Raw genomic sequence first — 21,479 nt, 5'->3', positions numbered from 1 at the left:
GGGCATAGCCCATTCATGTTTGGAGGGGTGGAAAGGTGATGGGAGAGAGGTGTGCAAGACTGGCAATACGATGAAGGCTGGAAAACAGATTCTATTGTATGGACACGAAGCGGCCGTTGGGACAGCAGGCGAGGGTGCAGCAGCTCGAATTTCTTTCTTTTTTTTCTTTTCAAGGATTTTGCATTCCATTACCTTTTGACACGGACAACCAGCAGCCAGACTTCATCACTATAACCGATAATGCGGCATGGGGGCATTGTAGTAAGCAGGCTATTTCACCTTAAAAAACATACAAAAGTTGATGGTGCAGCAGTTTCTCATTGTTACAACCGATATATTGTTAAAACCGGTATCACTATAAGTCGGTTCGAGTGAACAAGGTTATCTTATCTATATCGGTGTGTTGGCTGACAGCACAGCAAAGCACAGAGGGAGACGTCACGTCTGGAGAGGGTGCAGTCTGCGTATAGGAGTGGAGGAAGAGCTTACAATGTAAGTAGTACAAGGTTATCTAGATCGGTGTGACGGCTGACAGCAAAACACAGAGGGAACACCAGAAAAGATTATGTGAAGTTATCACACCATAAGCCATGCTCCAATAAACCAAAAGTAGAGGGAAAAGCTAGATGAAAACCTGCAGGATGAATGTGCAGAAAGCAAGGGAGCAGAAACAGGAATTGCAGGAGGGGGCTTATCTAGATGCCACAGACGCAGGTGATTGTGAGATGTTATTTCCTGCCAGATAAACTGATTCCTGACCCCCCTTTATACAGCTTTTGTGTCAGGACTTTATCAACACTGCCAGTGAAATAGTAATGCTCTCCACCATACTCCACTGAGATATCAGCACGACTGACTCTGATGATCACAGTGACACACTGCCACACCGTGAGCGGCAATGAGCAGTGAGCTGCATTTGTACTTAATGTGCGTGACCATGCGGTGCACTCTGGACTCGGCTGCCACAAAATGTTCCGCACAAGGCCAGTGCTGACATCGACACGCTTCAAGTGACATGTCAAGTGTCATCACATGCAGACAGCAACCACATGATTGCACAATTTAATAGTTCTGAATTCACAACGTGCTGAGCGTACATCAAAATTTTGCTTAGCTCAAAACTCTGTGTTATCGTGGAATTTTCCCCTTGTTTTATGACCGAGTAAAAGAGAATTAATTGTGCCCTGAGAAAGCTCGAAGAGAGTGCACCCTGACAACACCCAAGAGACAAGAAAAGCAAATGCCACGCAAAAAAAAAAAAAAAAAAGAAGGGAGGTTAGAAATGGACGAATAGGATGAACTTATAATTTTGCCTTGTTGTCCTACGCCTCTCACATTATTTTTTTCATATCTTTTAGGCATGAACAGTGAAATGTCAACTCAGTTGCCAAATGTGCATGTGCAACCTTTAATTATGCATTGCATTTGTATTGTACAGTAGACTTCAGTGAATCTGATAATTCGACATCAAATGTAAGGCCCAGCTGGCACTTATGCATATCCATGGGCCTAACCTTTCGTTACTTTGATCCTAAAGCTGGCCTACCCCGGATAATTCAAACTTGACCAAACAGCATGCACACACGTGATCTCTATGCAAAACCCTAATGGCAACCCCTTTAGTGGCAGCATGCATCAGTGGAGAATAGAGTACAATGAATGTCTTGAACACACATCCTCTTCCGTCTAAAAATGCCTATATTCAGCCAGTTCTGGGAAGATCTTTAAGCAATACCAGGAGCTCACAATGTCTGGTTACGGTATTTACCCACTTATAATGAATGTCCCCCAGCCTTTCTTTTTTCAAAGAAAATTGGGCCGAAAATCGCCTACACAGCTCAATCGGTTACGCAACTAAAATCACATTTGTGGCGTTTGTATGCTTTTCCACATAACATGGCTGTAATAAGGCAAAGCTAACTTTAGAAAACCGGCCTACTTGGATCCTTATTTTTCTTGCTAAAAAAATCAGGTGCACATTACATTTCTTTGATTAGGAGTTTTAAAGTAATTTATAAGTTAGTTTGGAAACTTTGGAAACATAGAAGACGGGTGCACACTTGATTTGGGGGGTGTTAGAATCGGGCAAGTACTGCTCAATAAATCAATGGTGTGTTCTGGCATTTTTTCTGCGTCTTGTTTAATTCATCCTGCTGTATAATTCAATGAAATTCCTCGGTCCCATCATGGTTCAATTAACGGAAGTCGACGGTACTCATGTCCGTTTCACAGCCCCTGCATCGTGCTCTGGTCTGCTATGATGGAATGCCCAAAACGACACTTTTTCAAGGCATTAAAACAGACCTGTGTTTCTCCAATAACAAGCCGTGTATGATTACTGCTTACAAAATATAGCTACAATAAATAACATTGGTCGATGGGTGAAAGAAGAGAACAAGGTTGTCCTTGTTGATGCGTGGAAGGTTTGGTCAGGTGCATGAAGCTCCTGCGTGCTTTCAATATGGTCTCCGTGGACATATACCCAACACCTTCACCAATACTGTTATGATGAGGTGTTTATTTGAAATGCAAGGATGAACGATGATAATGGAAGGCTAAGCTTAGGAGCCACTAAGATTCACAACCAACCTTGTTCTCTTTCACCTGTCGACCAATGTAACATAGCAATATCTATAAAAGAAATAAGAAAACAGCTTACAAACCAGGGGAAGCATGGCACAACAAAGAAAGCTGGCAATAACAATTAATGATTTTCTTGCCAAACAAAAGGTGCTCACGTAAGTGAAGGAAGGAGCAGAAACACAGTCATAAGATGAAGGCAGTGGTGCGCTCAGAAACCCTCTTTCTGTGTGCGCAGGTTGACCAAGGATACACTGGTCAAACATAGAAGTGGTAAAGTTGCCAGAGTATGGTGTTTCAGCACGGTGAGCTGTTGGGAGTTGGGTTTGGCTACCAGGGCTCACAACACTGGAATCCTGCAAATCATATGCATAGAGATGTTGGATATTGCAGGCATGAAGTTCTGTTAAGCTCACCTAATGCCAATGTGTTTCGCTTACAGGTTATACCACACACTGTTGCTAAACAGTACATATATACAATAGAACCTCGTTGATTCATTTGCTCTCTCTCTTTTGCTGTGGTTGCTTAATTCAAGTTGACTTTACCCCCGCATGTGAATGAACGCAAGTATATTTTCCCATTTCAATTGCACAATTATTCCTACGAAAACTAGCAGCCTAAGAACAGGGAGGCTGTGCCAGCTCATTATTATCCAAGTATTTCCAGATTTCAACAGTTATTCTAAAGCAAGGAAATGTTCATGCAGGTCCAGTGAAGAAAAAAAGAAAAAAAACAGCACACACCTGAGGAAATGAACAGGGGCTGCCAGGTGCCAACATTCGTGCAGGATGGGTCCAAACTGATCGGTTGGTGTCCATGGGCGATGAAGGGCTCAAAGGGAACCTCACCCTGACAAAAATATGTAGAGGATGCATTGAAGACAACTTCCATTTGAACAAGTTACTTGGATGGAACAAAACTAACTTCACAAGCTAGATTGACAACACATATTATACGTAAACAATAACAGCACCCACAACATACATTACTAACAAAAAGACATCAGAATGACCTATGTGAGGTGGTCAACCACAACCACAACAAGCGACAACCACTGAGGAGCCAGCCTCCAACAACATAGGTGCTGTGTTCTGCTGTGGCCCTAAAGACTGGTTAGCGATTATTTAACCACTGCATTTCATTAGCATCAATGGCCTAGTTAGAACACATCGGTGACATTGATTTCGACACTAACCAGACATACAATGCAGGGACGAAGTGAACGCTGGCTAACTGTAACTGCCTTCACAAACTGCAGAAAAAGGAGATATCATCGCATATAAGTGGGAGATGTGAGAATGGTTATCACCAGAGAAAAATGAACCCACAATTAATTTTTCTCTCAAACTGTAGTTCCACTGTAGACATTATTTAGGATGTGTTTGCAAAAATGAACCATTTAAAATTTCCTGTGTCGTTTGGTCATCCCCTTTTTGGAGCCCTAAAATATGAAAACAGCTTTGCTGAAAATTGGACTTGATTCGGCAAGGTTGTGCAAGTTCGGTTTTTCACAATGTCACACTGTCAACAAGCTCACTACCAAATGTACTTTTTCTTACTGTACACAGACTGTTTCACTGAACTTTATGTCATGGCTGCAAATCAGTTAAATGAAAGCAGAAAATTCAACACTCATGGTGCATACAGATGAGCTATTCGTGGCAGCCTATTTCTTTTAATATTCACTATCCATAGAAGCCCCTTTTTTATCTCTTGGAAATGAAAACATTTGCCAGCCATTTCTCTAACAATCTCTAATGATTGGAGCACTGCAAGACCCAGTCATTGCACCCAGTCATATTGCAAAAGTTACAGCAAGGCCAGTAAGGCATACTATGGCTGCTGACCATGCACACGTACAGCTGACATCTGAGGTGGGCTTGAAAACGGTGAAGCATGCCGAGCCAAGATAGTTGGTTTTGAGGAAGTATTGTCAGCATCAACACCTTCAAAGAATGTCGCCGCCCTGCATGGAGCGGGGGAGAAGTTGCGCTTTGAGGTACCCTATTCGTGGCGGTGAAGAGCGTGTGTATGTAATTTTTACTGTTGTTCCTGTGCCTCGCAGTGGCACGGCAAGATACCAACAGCTCACCAAAGTCAGCAAGAGACCCTTTGCTCGCCTATCGGAGGCAATCCACTTGCACTTACTTTGCATAGAGCTGATCACATTTCTTTTTTTGCCAATATCTGTGTGTATGCTTAAATGAATGCAGGCTATAACGAAGGTATTTTCACCTCCGATGCGACTACGTTATAATGAGCTTTGACTGTATTATATAATGCTTCATGGCTAGCATAACAAATTCTGTAGTTGCTTAACAGTGACTGCTGAAATTTTTTACAACTTTGCTTCCTTAAGCGGAAGCTTTAGCTCAGGGTCTTTTATCGAAATACATAGAAATGGAGAAATCACATTTCTCGGCAACCACTGCAGAAAATTTGATCAGGTTCGTTGAATTTAAAAGAAAATGTTAAAATCTTGTGATTGCTGGAAGCGAAACAGAATTAGGTAAGCAATTTCTTAAACTATCAATTAAGTTTATAACTCCGTAAACTGCGTCTAACAGTACATCTCAAGTGGACAAAATTGGTGTATTATAACATGGCTCTCAAATAAACCACTAATACACGAGTAAGATCGACTTTTTCAAAATCCCCGTAAACACTGTAACAAATTCATGCAAGACAAACTGATATATCAAATTTGTCCGCTTTCGATGCTCTAACAGATGAAGTTTACAAAACTGCAACATCTGTTCTTACTGCAGTTAGGAATTTGTAAACTTTGTGCTTCAATTTTTTTAGACTTACCAATTTTCGGTAATTCATGCAAAAAATTCCAGGCCCTAAATCAAAATTCTGCTTCCTACAGTCCCTAGCATTTACCTTCCTCTCACAGATGCTACAAATTTCATTCAAGTCAGTCCAACAGCTGCCTCATATAAGCATTTCTGCATTTTACGTGCATTTGAATGGGCAGAATCGGAGTTGGGCCCGAGCTAAAGCTTCCTCTTAAAAGGGCGTTGAAACATTTCTCATCGAAGTCGAGAAAAACATTTGTAATTAAAATGGATCATTTCAGAAATACTTTGCCACAAAAAAGTACTTCAATGCATTCAGCAGAAGCGGAGTTATTGGCAATCAAACATCGCCTTTTATATCCTTTACGGTGCTCTCACTCCTTCTGCAATGCCTTGCCCTGCAAAGGCTATGGTGGAGTGGGGCAGTGCCCACATTGCTCCGCCTACTGAACGTCACCATGACGAGCAGTCCAAATCCGATTTTGAATGTTCACATAGATGCCACTCCTTGCGATTCCGGCGCCTACGGCACTCCAAATTCGAAGGCTATCCCTCAACTTATGCTTGAGTGCACGGTGTCTCATCCCTTAGCTGTGCTCCAGTGCTACACGCAGCTGTGTGTTCTTGTGCCGAATGACATGAGTAGCCCATTTGCTTTTGCACTTCTTTCTAAAGCAACCACACCATTTCCAAAGGTCGAACGAAACATCGTTCTTGTGTTCGCTCGTGCGAGTATGTTGGCCACACACACCTCGGCCTAATGTTACAAGCTCTGACCATGATGGCGACACACCTCGAAGGTGTGCAACTTGGGTAGAAGACAACCTGTTTCAGTCAGATGCTGGCGCTCGGGCCACCTTGCCACGCGCCTGGCGACGGTAGGCAGTACACCCTACCTGGAGCCATGCCAGCCACATAAACCATTAGAACACACAGTTGTCCTCATTGAGCTGCAGCGAGCTCAGGGAGTGGGCCCTGTTGCGGCTATGGTATGTACGCTACACAGCAGACACAGCGACATGAAATTGTGGTAGCCAAGTGTAGTGTGTACAACAGGGTTGGAGGGCACCCTGGCGCTCATGTGCTCCAGTCTGGCTGTGCTACGTGGTGCGGATGAGCTTTGTCTTGCACCAGCTTGACAGACAGATAGTAGCCACATTTAAATTGTGCATTTTGAAGCGCTATCAATAGCTCACTACAAAGTGATGTTGTCCAAGGCGTCTAGCCAGGAGGAAGCGCACCCTGGCAAGCGTACCTGTGGTCTGACCTTAAATGTTTCACATGGCTAGAGGCTAGATGAGTGTTAATGACTAATAGACATTAGTGAGACCCAACGGCTTTGACACCAATAAGCATTGTAACCAAAGTTTCATTCTTACGTGGGCGGGCACAGTTGAGCGTGAGCAGACAATAGTTTCCTTCTAAAGAAAGTAAAGTAGAACCTCACTCATACTTTAACACACAATAAGGAAACGCGAGGAATAAACATACTAACAGAGAAAATGTATGATCCAAAATAACTAAACAGTTTGACAGACTCAACTGTAGTTCACAACTATGTAACGCGAAGCATTGTACGATTCATTGCTCATTTGGAATGAGACGCCAACACGCGTGAGCTGGTGGGGCTTCGGTGGCAGGAGACATGCTTTGTTGTTTTCCTATTGTATAGTCTCTCAAGACGGCGACAGGAAACTGAAATGAAATCGAGCTGGCAGGCGACGCCAGATGTCCACGAGGCGAAATGTGGCGCTCACATCGCACCGCCTGCAGCAGGACATGACTGAGTGTTTGGATTATCACCTGCTAAAGGCATGCAGTATGCTACCAAAGGCACTACACTCTTGGTGTTGTGAAGATGCTTATAGCAATAGGTTTGGCAGGAACAGCTGTGAATGCGGTGTCTGACAACTCGGCAGGAGATTTGCTGTTAATGGAATAAGAAATTGAGTGTGCGCCAGTGTTTTCATGCGAGGCGGGTGGGAGAGTATTGAGGGTAAGCTGATGCAGGGGGCGGCTACTGTTCTCAATAATGCACTTTCTCGCCTTTTCTTATTTACATGGGCTCTGGCAGCCGAAAAACGCATCATACAATCGCAGCTTGGTGACATACTAAATGTTGGTGCCAAATAAAAGATTTGTTTTTTCTGGAACGTATGAACCGGTAAAAAATAAGTGTAACTCACCTGGCAACCAAAGCCTTCCAGCGTCACGCGATCCGAGGGGCGGATATATAAGCAGCACTTGTCAGCTGAGCGTCCGGGGCACGACATTGCTCTGGCTATGTTCTCACACCCGTTCTACGCACAGGTCAGTTACTTACAACCTGCTAAATGTTATCGTAGTTCTAATCGTTGTACAGTAGCGGTGTCGTGCCCCACCAACTTTCTATATGTTTTGCGAAAGTGCCTTGTAGGGTTGGTTTCTGCTATTGATGCTGTATCGAGTGTTCTGTTAATGCTCTCGGGAGATATCGAGAGTAACCCTGGCCCTAGAACCAATGCTGCACCTACAGGTTCTGACAGTGCCAAAATCACGGAAATTTTTGAAGTTGTTAAAGGCTTGGAAACGAATCAGGCGAGGTTTCTTCAAGAAATACAAGTTGTTAAAGAACAACAAAATGTGCTGACTACGTCAGTCCAGGCCCTTCTTAGCAGGGTGAATCTTCTGGAAACTGATATGCGTTCTCTCAAACAGATTGATACGCTCAATGTAGCCTCAGCTCCATGCGCTCTCGACGCCCTTCGTCATGATATGATGAAGCTTAGGGCGTCACTTGATAGCGAGAGCAACAGATCCAGAAGAAACAACCTCATTATTTTTGGCCTGGATGATTCAACCGATGAGACATGGTCTGTATCGGAGGAAAAAGTACTGTCTTTCTTCGAAACGCAACTGGATGAACAGATTACCCCAGAAAGTGTAGAGCGTGCTCACCGGCTTGGTAAATCCCACGGAAGCAAAAACAGACCTATCATTATAAGGTTTGTTAACTTCAAGGATAAGGAACGTATCCTATCTCGTGGTATCAGGCTCAAGGGTACTAACTTTGCGATCCGTGAGGATCTCAGCCCTGACGTCAGGCTTGCGCGATCTAAACTTGTAAGTTATGCAAAAACATTGAATTGCTCTTTCAAACTTCGATACGATAAGCTACTCATTGATAAGAAGTGCTACGTTTATGATGGAACTCAGGATATTGTTGTTGAATTGAAAAAGTAGCAGAAGGGGCGGTACCCGAACAATAAGTCCTGAAAGCAATGTGTGCGCACGGGACGTTCCGCTCATCCAATTTCAGAGCTTACCATTTTAGTCGTGAACTGCAAAAGTGTAAAAAACAAAACTGATGAATTTGCTACTCTTACCTCTTCAGTAAAACCCCACGTGATTATAGGTACGGAGTCTTGGCTCGACGAAGCTGTTGGTAGTTCCGAAGTATTTCCGCCTGGTTTTCTCGTCTACCGTTCCGATCGCAATGCGCATGGCGGTGATGTCTTTCTACTTGTTGACTCGTGCTTGCAATCATCTCCCGTGTTAATCCGAACTGATTGTCCTGAGTCAGTTTGGTGCAATATCCGATTTGAAACTGGGCAATTACTGACAGTTGGCTCCTTTTACCGTTCCCCCGCTTCCACATCGCCTGAGACCTTCACAACCCTATCCGAGTTTCTTTCTACAATAAATAATGACTATATTGTTGGCGGTGATTTCAACATGCCTGACGTGAGGTGGGTTCACTATAAGCCTGTCCTTGCTAATTCTTCCGCTCTGTCTATAGCATTTCGCGAGGCAATAGTTACCAATGACATTTATCAGTTTGTTACTGAACCTACTAGGTATGGTCCGAATAGCTCTTCTGTCTTAGATCTGCTTTTTTCAAACCAGCCATTGCTTGTGACTGATAATGCCGTAATTCCCGGTATTAGTGACCATGACTGCATTGTGGCGCATGTGCAGATTGTCCCCTTCTCATGTGCACATGATCACCCAAGGAAGGTATACTTTTTTGAGAAAGGCAATTATGTTTCATTGTCTAATGATCTTGCTATATTCCTGCAGGAATTCAGTCATTTAGCTCAGTCCGCAGATTGCAATACCCTATGGGACACATTTTCCTCCACACTAAAGCACCTGGTTGACACACATGTTCCATGGAAACATTTGTCTGCAAAAAATCGTAGTGATAAGCCTTGGGTAATTCGGGAAGTCAAGCAATTGATTAAAAAGAGACATCGCCTTCTGAATGCTTATAGAAAGCAGCGTAACCCTTCTGTATTTGTATTGCTAAAAACCCTTGGAAAAGATATAAAAGTAAAAAACAAGGTTGCTAAGGAAGAATACTTCTTAGCATTTGGCCCAAAGTTACAAAATAACCCGAAAGAAATGTGGAAGTGTTTGAAAACGATTAGCAAAGAATCAGTTGGCATCCCGACCTTAAAAAACGGTAGTGTACTTCTTACTAATGATGTCGATAAAGCTTCTTGCTTCAATCTTTATTTCCAATCATCTTTCACAACTCCCTGCCAGAATGAATTACCGCCTATTCCCGACAATGTGTTTGAACCTATGCCGGAACTGGTCGTGACACATGGTGGTATACTTAAGTTACTTGGCAATATAAATGTTTCTTCTGCAAGTGGTCCTGATGGTATACCTTCTTATGTGTTAAAGGCTTGTTCTGAAACAATCGCCCACTATCTGGTTATTATTTTTGAGAAATCGTTAAGTACTTCTTGTTTACCTAAGGAGTGGAAAGTTGCAAACGTGGTACCAATCCATAAAAGTGGCCCAAAAAATATTGTCTCCAACTACAGGCCAATTTCTCTAACTAGTGTGTGTAGTAAAACAATGGAGCACATTGTATACAGTTCGCTAATAAAACATCTAGAAAACAATAATTTTTTTAGTAAATATCAGCATGGTTTTCGGTCTGGTCGTTCTTGTTCAACCCAGCTCCTGGAATTCAGCCACGATCTTTTTCATTCATTCGATCTCGGTATACAAACTGACTGCATATTTCTAGATTTTAGAAAGGCATTTGATTCTGTTCCCCATGTTTTACTGTTGTATAAGCTATCATCCCTCGGTATCTCTCCTTCCCTGCTTGATTGGATTAAATGTTATCTACAAGAACGCATGCAACGTGTTGTAGTTAATGGCTCACAATCTGATTATGTTGATGTTACATCGGGAGTTCCCCAGGGATCTGTTTTAGGGCCATTGCTGTTTTTGGCCTACATCAATGACATTGCTCAGGTTGTGTCATGCAAAGTGCGTCTGTATGCGGATGATTGTGTGATTTATCACTGCATTAGGTCTGCCACTGACCACGAGTGTTTGCAACGCAATTTGGACTGTATAACACGCTGGTGTGTTAGGTGGCAAATGTCTTTAAACCCCAGTAAGTGTCAGTACGTGTCCTTTACACGTAAACAAAATCCACATCTATTTCATTATACATTAGACAATGTCCAGCTATTGCGAGTAACTCAGTATAAGTATCTTGGTGTTTATTTCTCATCGAATTTAACTTGGACTAAGCACGCTGAATATGTTACAGCGAAAGCCTGTAAAATGCTAAATTTTGTTAAACGTAACTTCCGGCTAGCTCCTCCCAAAATTAAAGAACTACTTTATTTTTCGAACGTAAGACCCATATTAGAGTATGCCTGCATGGCCTGGGACCCGCAAACCAAAACTCTGTCTAATATGCTCGAGCATGTACAAAACCGCGCAGCCCGTTTTGTCTGTAATAACTATGACTTTACTTCTAGTATTACAGCACTTAAGGACAACTTGGGGTGGGAATCATTAAGCACACGCAGAAAAAACATGAGGTTGGAAATGCTTTTTAAAATTTATTTCGGCCTGGTTAAAATAGATAGAGAAACTTACCTGTTACCTCCTCATTTCTTATCTCACAGAAGTGACCACTATTTAAAAATAAGAGAACTCATTTGTAGAACAAACGTCTTCAAGCATTCATTTTTTCCACACACAATATCACAGTGGAATCAGCTACCGCAGGAAATTGCTGATTGTCACACTGAAGCATCCTTCAGAGCATTTCTGCTGAGTATATAGTGGCGTGAATTTTTCTATTGTTGTGTTATTTTTTGGTTGACCAGTTCTGTATTTTGTCGAGCTTATGTACACTGTATATTCCCCCCTGCAATAATGCCTTCGGGCGCTGCAGGTACTTGAAATAAATAAATAAATAAATAAATAAAACTGTATTGGGTAACTTTTTGTGTTCTCGATCGCGAGCGCTGGCACCGAGAAATTGTAAGCAACAGGACCTTATCAATGACACTCTACTGCACATTATTCTTATCGAAATTCGAAACAAAGACTTTCACATACTTCAGCCTGTTTAGTAAACTACATTATAAACACACAAGCTAACCGCAGGATCCTGATCCAAACACACTTCTTGATTGATGTCAGTTATTGACCAATGGCAGCACTCTATGGGAATCTGCCTGCTGAAGTCAAGCGGCAGCCGCCGGTAGCCCCGAAAGGGTGAGAAGGCCTCTGTTGAAAAGACCATGTTTAAGAACAAGGTGATTTTGCACTCCACTTGTGAGGCCCACGCGCCACACGAAAGTGTTAAATGTGGATGAGATGTTCATAGCAGCGTGTGCTTTCTGCAGAATGTTTTTTTTTTTTTTAGGTCCGAGGCATGCTTCAGGGTCCCTTTAAGGACTCTGCAGAACGTTATATGAAGTTTCACTGTGCGAACATTGCAAAAGGTAAAGTCAGCCAAAAGCGTGCTTCAAGAAACTAGACTTCATTATGTTTAATTTATTCTTCAATGAATTAAAGAAAAGAAATGAAAGTGTGTTGTTCAGGAAATATGGATCTTCATTAGCAGGTAGCAGAACATAGACACGGCTTCTACGAGAAATTGCAATTATAAATTAGGTGATAAATGGTATCAAATTAAATCAGGGCGTCTACCAAGTTGACATTTTAAAATTCCCCGAGCTTTCCAGGTTTTTTCTGAGCGACACAGAACTTTATTTTATGTATGTCAAGACAGGCTGACACCACATCGCCCAATGCTGTCACTCCTAAGCAAGCATTAAAAAAAAAAAAAAAACTTAATCCAGTTTGAATAGTAAGGAGTAGTGTTTATTTTATTCAAAAAAGAAAAATGATAAAGTCCATTGTAATTTGAGTCAAACATTTTCAACTACGAATAAAAAGAGATGCATACAGAAGCAAATATTTTCGAAAATGAGCTATTTCTATCAAGTGATAGCAAGATCATTGGTATTAGGCCCGAACTTTGTGACAAGTGAGATTTTCTTAGCTGCTGGAAGGTCAACCTCAACTGTCCTCGCATACTCTTAGCTATACTCCTAAGACACTGCTTTCAAGAGTTTATACACAGTTTTACATACACTGCTTTCAAGAGTTTATTTTGGTTTGAATGAGGGCCACCTGCATCTTTGCGTGAGCCAACACTTCGCTTTTTGAGCTCAAGCTCCTTCAAAAGAATAGGCGGCCCAGTTCCTTTCCCCATCATTCCTCAATGCAATGGTCATTTCTGTTCTTAACCTCGTTCTGCCGTGCGTTCACCCCACGAACCAGCTGACGCAACCTCTTGGTCAGCTGTACAGTCAACGCCCCATTTTTCGCACTCCGTAGGCACCACGAAAACATCAGAAAAAATGAATGCACGTCTTCTACGGCCCTTAAGGGCTCAAATCCTCACAGGCATGCCTGAAAAAGCTCTGAAGGCCTGCCAGTACACTTATTAGGCATATCGGTGCTCGTACTGTGACAGGAGATGGCGCGTGCACGCGTGTATAATTATGGAGTATGTACTAGGTCCCGTGAAAACTGCCCTTTCCCACGCTTGTTAAGCTTCACCGCAACACTTGACATACACTTCACCACGTAACATCACTGCTGAGGCGAATCTGCCTTTCAGGAACCAGCATTATGCAATGCACCATGTCTTCTAAGCTTCGAAGCCAATAGCGAAAATTGCAGAGGCGGAGTCGGTGCCATTACTGACAGCGGCGAATTCTTTCAATGAAAAACACGGCACCGAACGGCAAGAACCTGAACGGCGAACATCGAAGCAGCTAAGCCTAGCGTTGCCGCAGTGGTGGCTACAGCTGCCAGCGGATCCACGTGCGAGAGTGCAGGTTCGAGGTGGCAAGATAATCAAAACGGCGGTGTTCGCTTTGATTAATGCAGTTTCGGACCTGCGGTCGTGGCAAAAAGTCAGGAAAATCTGACAGCAAAGAGTTCTTGCACATGAAATTACAGACATTCTTATACATTGACGCTATGGGGCACATGGCGGTGGCGCGAAGCTGTCTGCATTATCGGGCATTTCACAAAAATTGGGTGTCCGGAAAATTGATTGTTGACTGTACACTGGCAACTTCTCCACCCGACGACACAGCGTCAAAAACAATTAATTCCGATTCCTCTCTTTTACTCGAGCCAGCAGTAGGGCGACTCCTGCTCGCTTTTAATAAAATGACAGCTAATTTTCACCGATTGAAGCACAAATTCCCCGAGTTTTTTCCAGACTTCAAAATCCCTAAGAATTCCCAGCTTTCACAGTTTTCCCAGTTGGTAGACACCCTGTAAGTATGGTCCCAATTAAGACGTTTCATTTTTTACGTTTACATTGAAAGTTTGAAGATCTTTCTCCAAGACCATTCCATCTGGCAAAGCTTTGCTATCATGCCAGTGAGGAGTAGAGTCACGGCAGCACACTGCATTATCTCCTAGCATGCTAGAGGTAATACTATATCATCACACAGACCTAAAGGGACACCAACGGGGAACAATGAATTATTTGGCACTCTTATTTCAAAACTATCATTCGTTTTGCAAAAGAGGCTCATTAGTGGAGAAAATTAAGGCTAAATTTCCCCTTCTTGATTTTCATACCAAAAGCTTAGCGCTGGTACATGAACGCAACGTCACGAATTACAGCATATTTTCTCATAGTGTTGGTCATTTTGACACAGTAAATGCTCTATAAACTTGCTAAGCAAAGCCTTTTGTTTCTTTAGAATGCAACATTGTCCTGATAAACAATTAACTACAGTCTCGAACAGACGGTACCAAAATCCATGATTTCACGGCAAGCTAGTGCAGGAACTTCCGGAAGGTTAAAACGCGTTGGCGGGCTAGTTGGTTTGAATCCATGATAGAATGTGTCAGCGCAACTGAACGAGGACGTAGACAGGAACAGACACACAAAAACAGAGTTGTCTCTGTGTGTCTGTTTCTTTCTATGTCCTTGTTCAGTCGCGCTTACACATTCCATCATGGATTCAGCAAGGTATCACCACCAGTCTTTCATTCTTGCATCTTTTCAGGCTTGCCAAGCCTACTGTAAGAGCGGGCTTCTTTGTTACTGCAAAAGCTACGCTTAGTGATACAAGTTAATATTTCTCATTTGTGCCCCTTTGAGGCCATAACTGCAGGTATCCTGAACATCATTCACATTGAGAAAGGACATTTTCGTGAGTTTTTTACTTTCAAAACAGAAAATTTGCTGTTTTGAATTGCAGTTATAACAGCATGTACTATCTCGACATGTCATTACAAGAATGCCAGGTTTCAGCTTTACAATTTAATATATGTAGGGCCCCTCGTTTTCAGACAAAACCAGATTATTTTCAGATTTTTGTGCCCAGAATCACTTTGATACAATTTGGGTTAAACCCGGTTTTTCCCTGAATTTCACTATGAAAAGCATTCTCTAGAGAATGAGTTTAAAGAACATTTATTAGAACAATTCGCCAAGTAAAGCACTCAGGTCCTGACCTGCAGGCCAATATCAATTATTTACATTCTGGGGTTTTACGTGCCAAAAGCACTATCTGATTATAAGGTCTGGCGTAGTGGTGACTCCATGTTAATTATAAAAAATAAATTATGGGGTTTTACGTGCCAAAACCACTTTCTGATTATGAGGCACGCCGCAGTGGAGGACTCCGGAAATTTCGACCACCTGGGGTTCTTTAACGTGCACCTAAATCTAAGTACATGGGTGTTTTCGCATTTCACCTCCATCTCCATGTTAATTATGACCACCTAGGTTTATTTAATGTGCACTCAATGCATGGTACATGAGCGTCTTTGCATTTCACTTCCATCGAAATGTGGCCACGGTTGCAGGGATTTGATTCCGTGACCTCATGTTCTTTAAGAGCACAATGCCATAGCCACTAAGCTGCCACTGCGGGTCAGGCTGCAGGCTGCAGACCTGCGCCACCATCCGCTACCGTAACCTATCAAATGCAGTACTGATGTTGCTCTGCAGCGCAAATTGTAACTGTGATGTCAACAGAGGCTTGTAATTAAAAGCATCACACCTCTTGCGAACCTCACCTGTGTGCACTATTCATCAGGCTTTCTTCCTTCGTTAAAAAAAAGTGTGAAGAACAAATTAAGCAAGGGATCGCCAAGCATGCCTCTATTTAATTTTGTGGTTTGTTTAAAAAGTGCTAATAATGCATGCAAACAAGGATTTGCATAAGCAACTATGTCATGTGACTTGGGAGCACCTCTTCTTGTCAGTATAGTATGTTTATTTGTTCTACGAAAGCATTCGCTTACGAAAAGACACAAACCTTGTCTGTGTTAACATAGCCTTACATTAATAATTTGTGAGAGTTGACAGGAAAATTTTGAACTTTGGGTTACCAACGAACAAAAATCCGGATTTCTAACCAGTTTTTCCGTTTAACCTATATATGCCTAGCGTCCTACATGTAGTACACTTCTTTCATTGGCTGTAACTCCTCAAATTTTTATGTAAAAGCTTGTGGTTGGCAGCCTGTATCCATAAGGTCATATCTCTTCTCTGAGCACACTTTGGTAAGTGCGTATCTAGTTATTTCTGTGTAACGACCGCTGCAACATCGTAAATTTTGGGACATGGACAAGGACACCACCTCGTGGCAAAATAGTTACCAATGAGAATTGAAATTTCACTTATTGTCGTCGACAATGTGATCACATGTTCATAAGGGACGAAATGCATAAAGATCAGAATATCTATTGTCTGTAGTTAAAATTTCGTGACTTAAAACATTTGAAACAGCAGTGTCCTATATGTAGGACACTGAGCAGATTGGGTGCAGTTTCGAGAACCTATAGTAATCGATGGGCCAAACATCCTATCGAACCTATAAACTAATGTAACCATGAATTCTCTTGGTCCATCTTGGAGGGCAGATATTTTTTGATCAGGCTATTGCAAACAAAAATTCCCCCCCAAGGCTGAAGATAATTTTCAACTAAATTGACACTCGTGATGAGTTGCACCCAACAGCCTCCATTATTTTGCTTGAAAGTACGCTGCATTAGTACAACAGACGAGGAAAGCAGTCAAGAATGCACCACGGGCATGAACTATGCGCTGGGCAGCACTTTTGTGGCTGAAGCAGGATGCAAAGCTTCGTAAGGCAGTGATGACATGTTTATCACTGAGCTAACAGTAAAATATCTAAAATTATGCAGCAAGTAAGTGCAAATATGACCTTAATGTGTTTTCCTAGCACCCAGTCCTACGACACACTAATTCGTCAAGATGCAACCCTGTGTTATTGTAGACGAAGTGGTCTACATTTTTTGTAAATGAAGTGGTCACTTTTCTTGCACATAACACAAACTACTATGCCCCGTAAAAAAATCTATGCTTGGATTATACATGGGACAGGATAAAGAGCTTTCAAGTGCTCTCTTCTGTGCATCTTTCCCATAAACTGACACAGTATTAGTCAAACTCTGTTGATGTAATTTAGAATTATGGGTACAAGGTTTTCATTACTGAGTTCACAGTACTGATGCAATCGTATATCACTACAAATGCTACTTACTGCTGCAGTAGCGTTTAACGCTCAATGTGTGGAACACAAGCAGCTGGTAATAAGACATTGGATAGAGTTACTCAAATGGCGTGGTCAGGAGTCGGTGGCTTTTATATTCCTACAATATAATCTAATAAAGGTAGAATGTAGAGGCTTCACTGAACTGTTGCAATATACTTCACTGTCATACGAGCAAGAAGTGGTATTCTTCGCTACTTGCACACCTTCCCTATGTGTGTGTATGTGTTCTAGCACTACAGTGTAGGAAGTGATAAAGCTGACCTGCTCCCATTTCAAAAGCCCATAGCAGCCATATACCAGAACGCTTATATCTATAAGCCACTGCATTCTAAGAGCCAACAGTATTGGCCGAAAGCACAAAATTGATTTACCCGATTGGATAAATTCTACTCAATAGGCGAACAATCTGTTCCCACTGTCATAACAAGACTACCGTGTATTGAGAAAAAAGTTAAACCACAGTTCAAAATAAATAGCTTAAATCCTATCACTTCAATAAGTAGTGCATTCACCTAGTTTGCTATACATAGGATGGCTCAAAACCAACATTTACACAATAATGTTCCATCAATAAAGTGCTGATGCAACATTCTGGAACCCCTGAAAGGCTTTTTACCAAACAACATTTAAAAATTCTTAGCTATTAAAAGTTTAGGCATATATGGCTTAAAAATAACGCCCAATTTATAAGCCCAAATTTGGAACTATAAAACCCAAGAATGAAGGACCCTAATTGTATGCCATAGGCTGAGCAAATAAACATTCAATGATAATGTTTTATTAATTAATGTGCAGGTTCTGTCTGCCTCTTTTTATTACCAAGCCACAAAGAGAAATCTGCACCATGCACCAAAGACCATTTTTAAATGTCTTAATTAAAAAGAAAAGAAACCATTGCACTTGCAAACAACAAGAGCAGCTTACTGGTCATCAGGAGGTGAGCAACTGACATTCGAAGGCTGCGGAAGAGAGAAGTCCAGGGGCGGATGTGCTCCAGTGACCACTGTAGGCAGCCACAAGGAGAGGTCCTACAAAGACATGGCAATAAGGCAGTGACTGTACCCAGAAATCACTTTCAATTTGGTCACAGCTGGACATACAGGCGTATACAAGAGGCAGGTTCAACTTATTATTACACAGGTGAGGAAAAAAACAACGAAGCCCCAAGCTTGTTTTTTCCTCTTCACACAGCAGATTCACCCCAATTAAAATACAACGAAGACTAAATAACAGATGTTTCAGGGAAGACCAAGTGACTACTAAATACAGCACAACCAAAATCCGGACATGATTTCTTTACCAACACATTATTCATGGTGACGGACGTGAGAATCTATGTGATAATCACCAACTGATTGAATAATGAACTAAAATCTCTGAATTATCTCAGGACACGTTGTAACTGAAAAATTGAAGTTGGCCATGATGCAAAACAGCACTATTTCCATGAAATACCAACACAAAATGTGTAGTGAAATGCATCGGTGTTCCAGCCAAAATGTTCCACCTGCGCATTCTCTCAATGTCCACGCTGCCATTGATGTCTACACAATTTGACAGTATGGCCATAAGGATGTATTAGGAAAAGAACCGAAACAGAATACAGCCCAATACAGTTTTCTAATGTTATTCTGCATTAGTAAACAATAATATGCATCTCAAAGGTAGCCTGTTTATGTTGCATGCATAGGGACTTAAAAATTTTAACACTTCTTACATTTATAAATTTATAAATGCATCAAGTGCTTCTGTCACAAGGCACTATATGAGAAGTAATCTATTGTTTCATGCAGTGTTTAGCAAAGTGTGGTCTGTGAATTGATCAAAACAGAAGGGCATCCAAAAAAGATCACTCTCAGGGAATGCTTTATGAGCACCGTGTCCTGAAATAGTGGACAGAATGAGGCCTGGCTTGTTGCATACAGTAACCAGCCTGTAGAACCTGCATTTTAGACTACAAACGATTCTGTTCAAAATGAACACAACAAAATTTATGCTGAACCCATATTCAAAGCATATGACAAGATCCTCTTTTTCAAGATTGCAAGTGCCTGGTTTCCAGTGTTAACCACTACTTTTCCCACAGAAGCAGACTGCAAATGATGCAGGAGGTGTTATAAGTAACCCTGGCAGGGTGGACTAAATCATTTTGACTTGTTATGTATAGAATATCAGCTGCAAGCGGGGAGAAAAGATACCTTACCACAACCAGGACTTGAATGTGGGTCCACCACACAGGCAATGCGCATTTTACTATGAAGGTTATGGTACAGTTCTTAAAGTATTGAAGAAATTGATGCAACTAACTAAAATTCCACCTTTGAAATCTACAGTGAATCCACACCAAAGATCTTGGAGGCCTGTGCTTAGCTGGCGAGTGGCATTGCGGTTGCCAGATGTCACCACAGTGCTGTGCACTAGGCGTCTCCAAGCACAAAGATGTTCAAACACCTCACCTTACTGTTGTCGCCATGATTTAATTGACAGCTTCCGAATTAAAGTATTGGATTGGGGCCAACCCACAATGAAAGTAATGCAAGCAGCGATTCACTAAGACATGCAGTTGGCTTGAAGTCTGCACAGATTTGTAGTTTTCTCAAGGGAACAAATGCCCATGAGGAAGTCCCTGCATAATCTGTGAGCAGGTAAAGCAAGGGGTCTGTAATAGTTAAGCATTAAATAGATGATAATAAATTTATTGAATATGCTTAAATGTTATGGGCCTGCAATGAACTGCACAAAAGCGGTGCACGGCATCAATGGGCAAATCGGTCAGTGACTGTGTGAGTAAGAAATGAGTAGAGGTTAATGAGAAATGAGAAAAGGAGGTTGATAGCCCGGCATACGTACGGTTGGCTAGCCTACACATGGGGAAGGGGATGAAGGGAACACAAAGAGAAGGAAAGAGAAAAAGGTGTCAGAAAAGGCAGGAATTATAAGCAAAGGCTTATTCAGGTTACAGAACAGCTGACATGAAAGACAGAGTATATACAAGTCATGCATACAGAAGACAGCATAGCATGGCCATTGGCAAATGCTTCTGCCAGTTGGCACTAAGCAAAAACAAAAATGGCCTATCAGAGGTAATACCAGAGTACTGGTCACTGTATTTGTTCACCCAATTTTTCTACATTGCCAGTAAGGTTTCTACAACACAGTTGAAAGGACATTAAAAAGACCTACAGACACACACTAAATTAGGCTAGGCTGTGAGAATTTGCTCAAAGAACATTTTTCTTGCATTTGCTTGGTGAAATAACATGGCTTATTAGAATTAGGAAACAGAGGCCAATGTTTCCTTCTTTCTTTTTAATGAATTACGGCCAATGTGTTGCACTAATAATGTCAGTGTGACAGTGATTTTTGCAGCATGTTGCGCAGGAAAGGCTCAAGAGAATTCCCAAGACCAGTTCTCATTTGCTTTCAAATTCAATGTGCAATCATTTCTTTTGCCAACAAAGAATCAATAGCCTATGCCAGGCAGTCCTAAAATCAACGAAATCATGAAAAGCTGTTGTGGAATTTTCAAAGTGGCATCGACATGATTTTAGACTTGTTATGAAGCCAGTAGGCTTCTGTAAAGGGTAGCCCTATTCATTTTAGAGCAATCTAACAATATTTCATATATATTTTAATTTGGCGGCCCCTAACTAACTATGTAATTGCTGGCCGTTACTCATTGGTTGATATCAATGACTTGGGTAAGTAAGACGTGCTACTTTCTAGCACACCACCTACAATACCAAGCAAGCTTTAGGATATCTGTCAAATGTCCAGCTGGATAAACATTCAGACCAAAGCAAAAAGAAAAAAGAAAGGTAGTTTGCTGGCCAATTATTCAGGACCAAGAATATTGGTTACAATCGGACCTCAAACGTCCTCTTTTCCATTGTTGCTAACTTTAAAACAAGCATGCTGGCTACAATGAAAGGACATGTCTCAGTATGCACAAAGCTTAATCTGCACAACCACACACCAGAGGTCCATAAAGACCCCCGCAATCCTTTGTTCAATGACCCCATATATTTTGAGGATCTGCACCTTTAAGGGTGTCTGACTTCATCACTTCATTATTGTTTCTTGATTCTTCGAAATTAATTTTCCAGAACTGTGATTGCGACATGCCTAGTGGCACTCCATCTCTCATATCATATATGTTATCACTGGTGTTGCAGAAACGTGCTCTCACTGAAAGCTCAGTTTATGTTAAAAATGTCTA

The 21,479-nt window shown here is 41.7% G+C and overlaps 1 protein-coding gene across 2 annotated transcripts in view; it reads right to left on the bottom strand.

The window, feature by feature from the left end:
• The window catches only part of LOC126516903 (UDP-N-acetylglucosamine transferase subunit ALG13-like), a 120,283-nt gene that overhangs the window by 53,534 nt on the left and 45,270 nt on the right, over nt 1-21,479 (bottom strand). For both annotated transcript variants that reach the window (XM_050166989.3, XM_055063979.2), the window contains exons 15-17: nt 18,185-18,288; nt 3,327-3,432; nt 2,739-2,936 (exon numbers count right to left, since the gene is read on the bottom strand). In XM_050166989.3, coding sequence (XP_050022946.2) covers nt 2,739-2,936; nt 3,327-3,432; nt 18,185-18,288 — 408 coding nt within the window. The remainder of the gene's footprint in view (nt 1-2,738; nt 2,937-3,326; nt 3,433-18,184; nt 18,289-21,479) is intronic.

The sequence above is a fragment of the Dermacentor andersoni genome, chromosome 1 (assembly GCF_023375885.2).
Source record: "Dermacentor andersoni chromosome 1, qqDerAnde1_hic_scaffold, whole genome shotgun sequence".
Taxonomy (NCBI): domain Eukaryota; kingdom Metazoa; phylum Arthropoda; class Arachnida; order Ixodida; family Ixodidae; genus Dermacentor; species Dermacentor andersoni.
The sequence above is the reverse complement of the archived record's forward strand: the minus strand, read 5'-3'. Positions and strand labels throughout refer to the sequence as shown.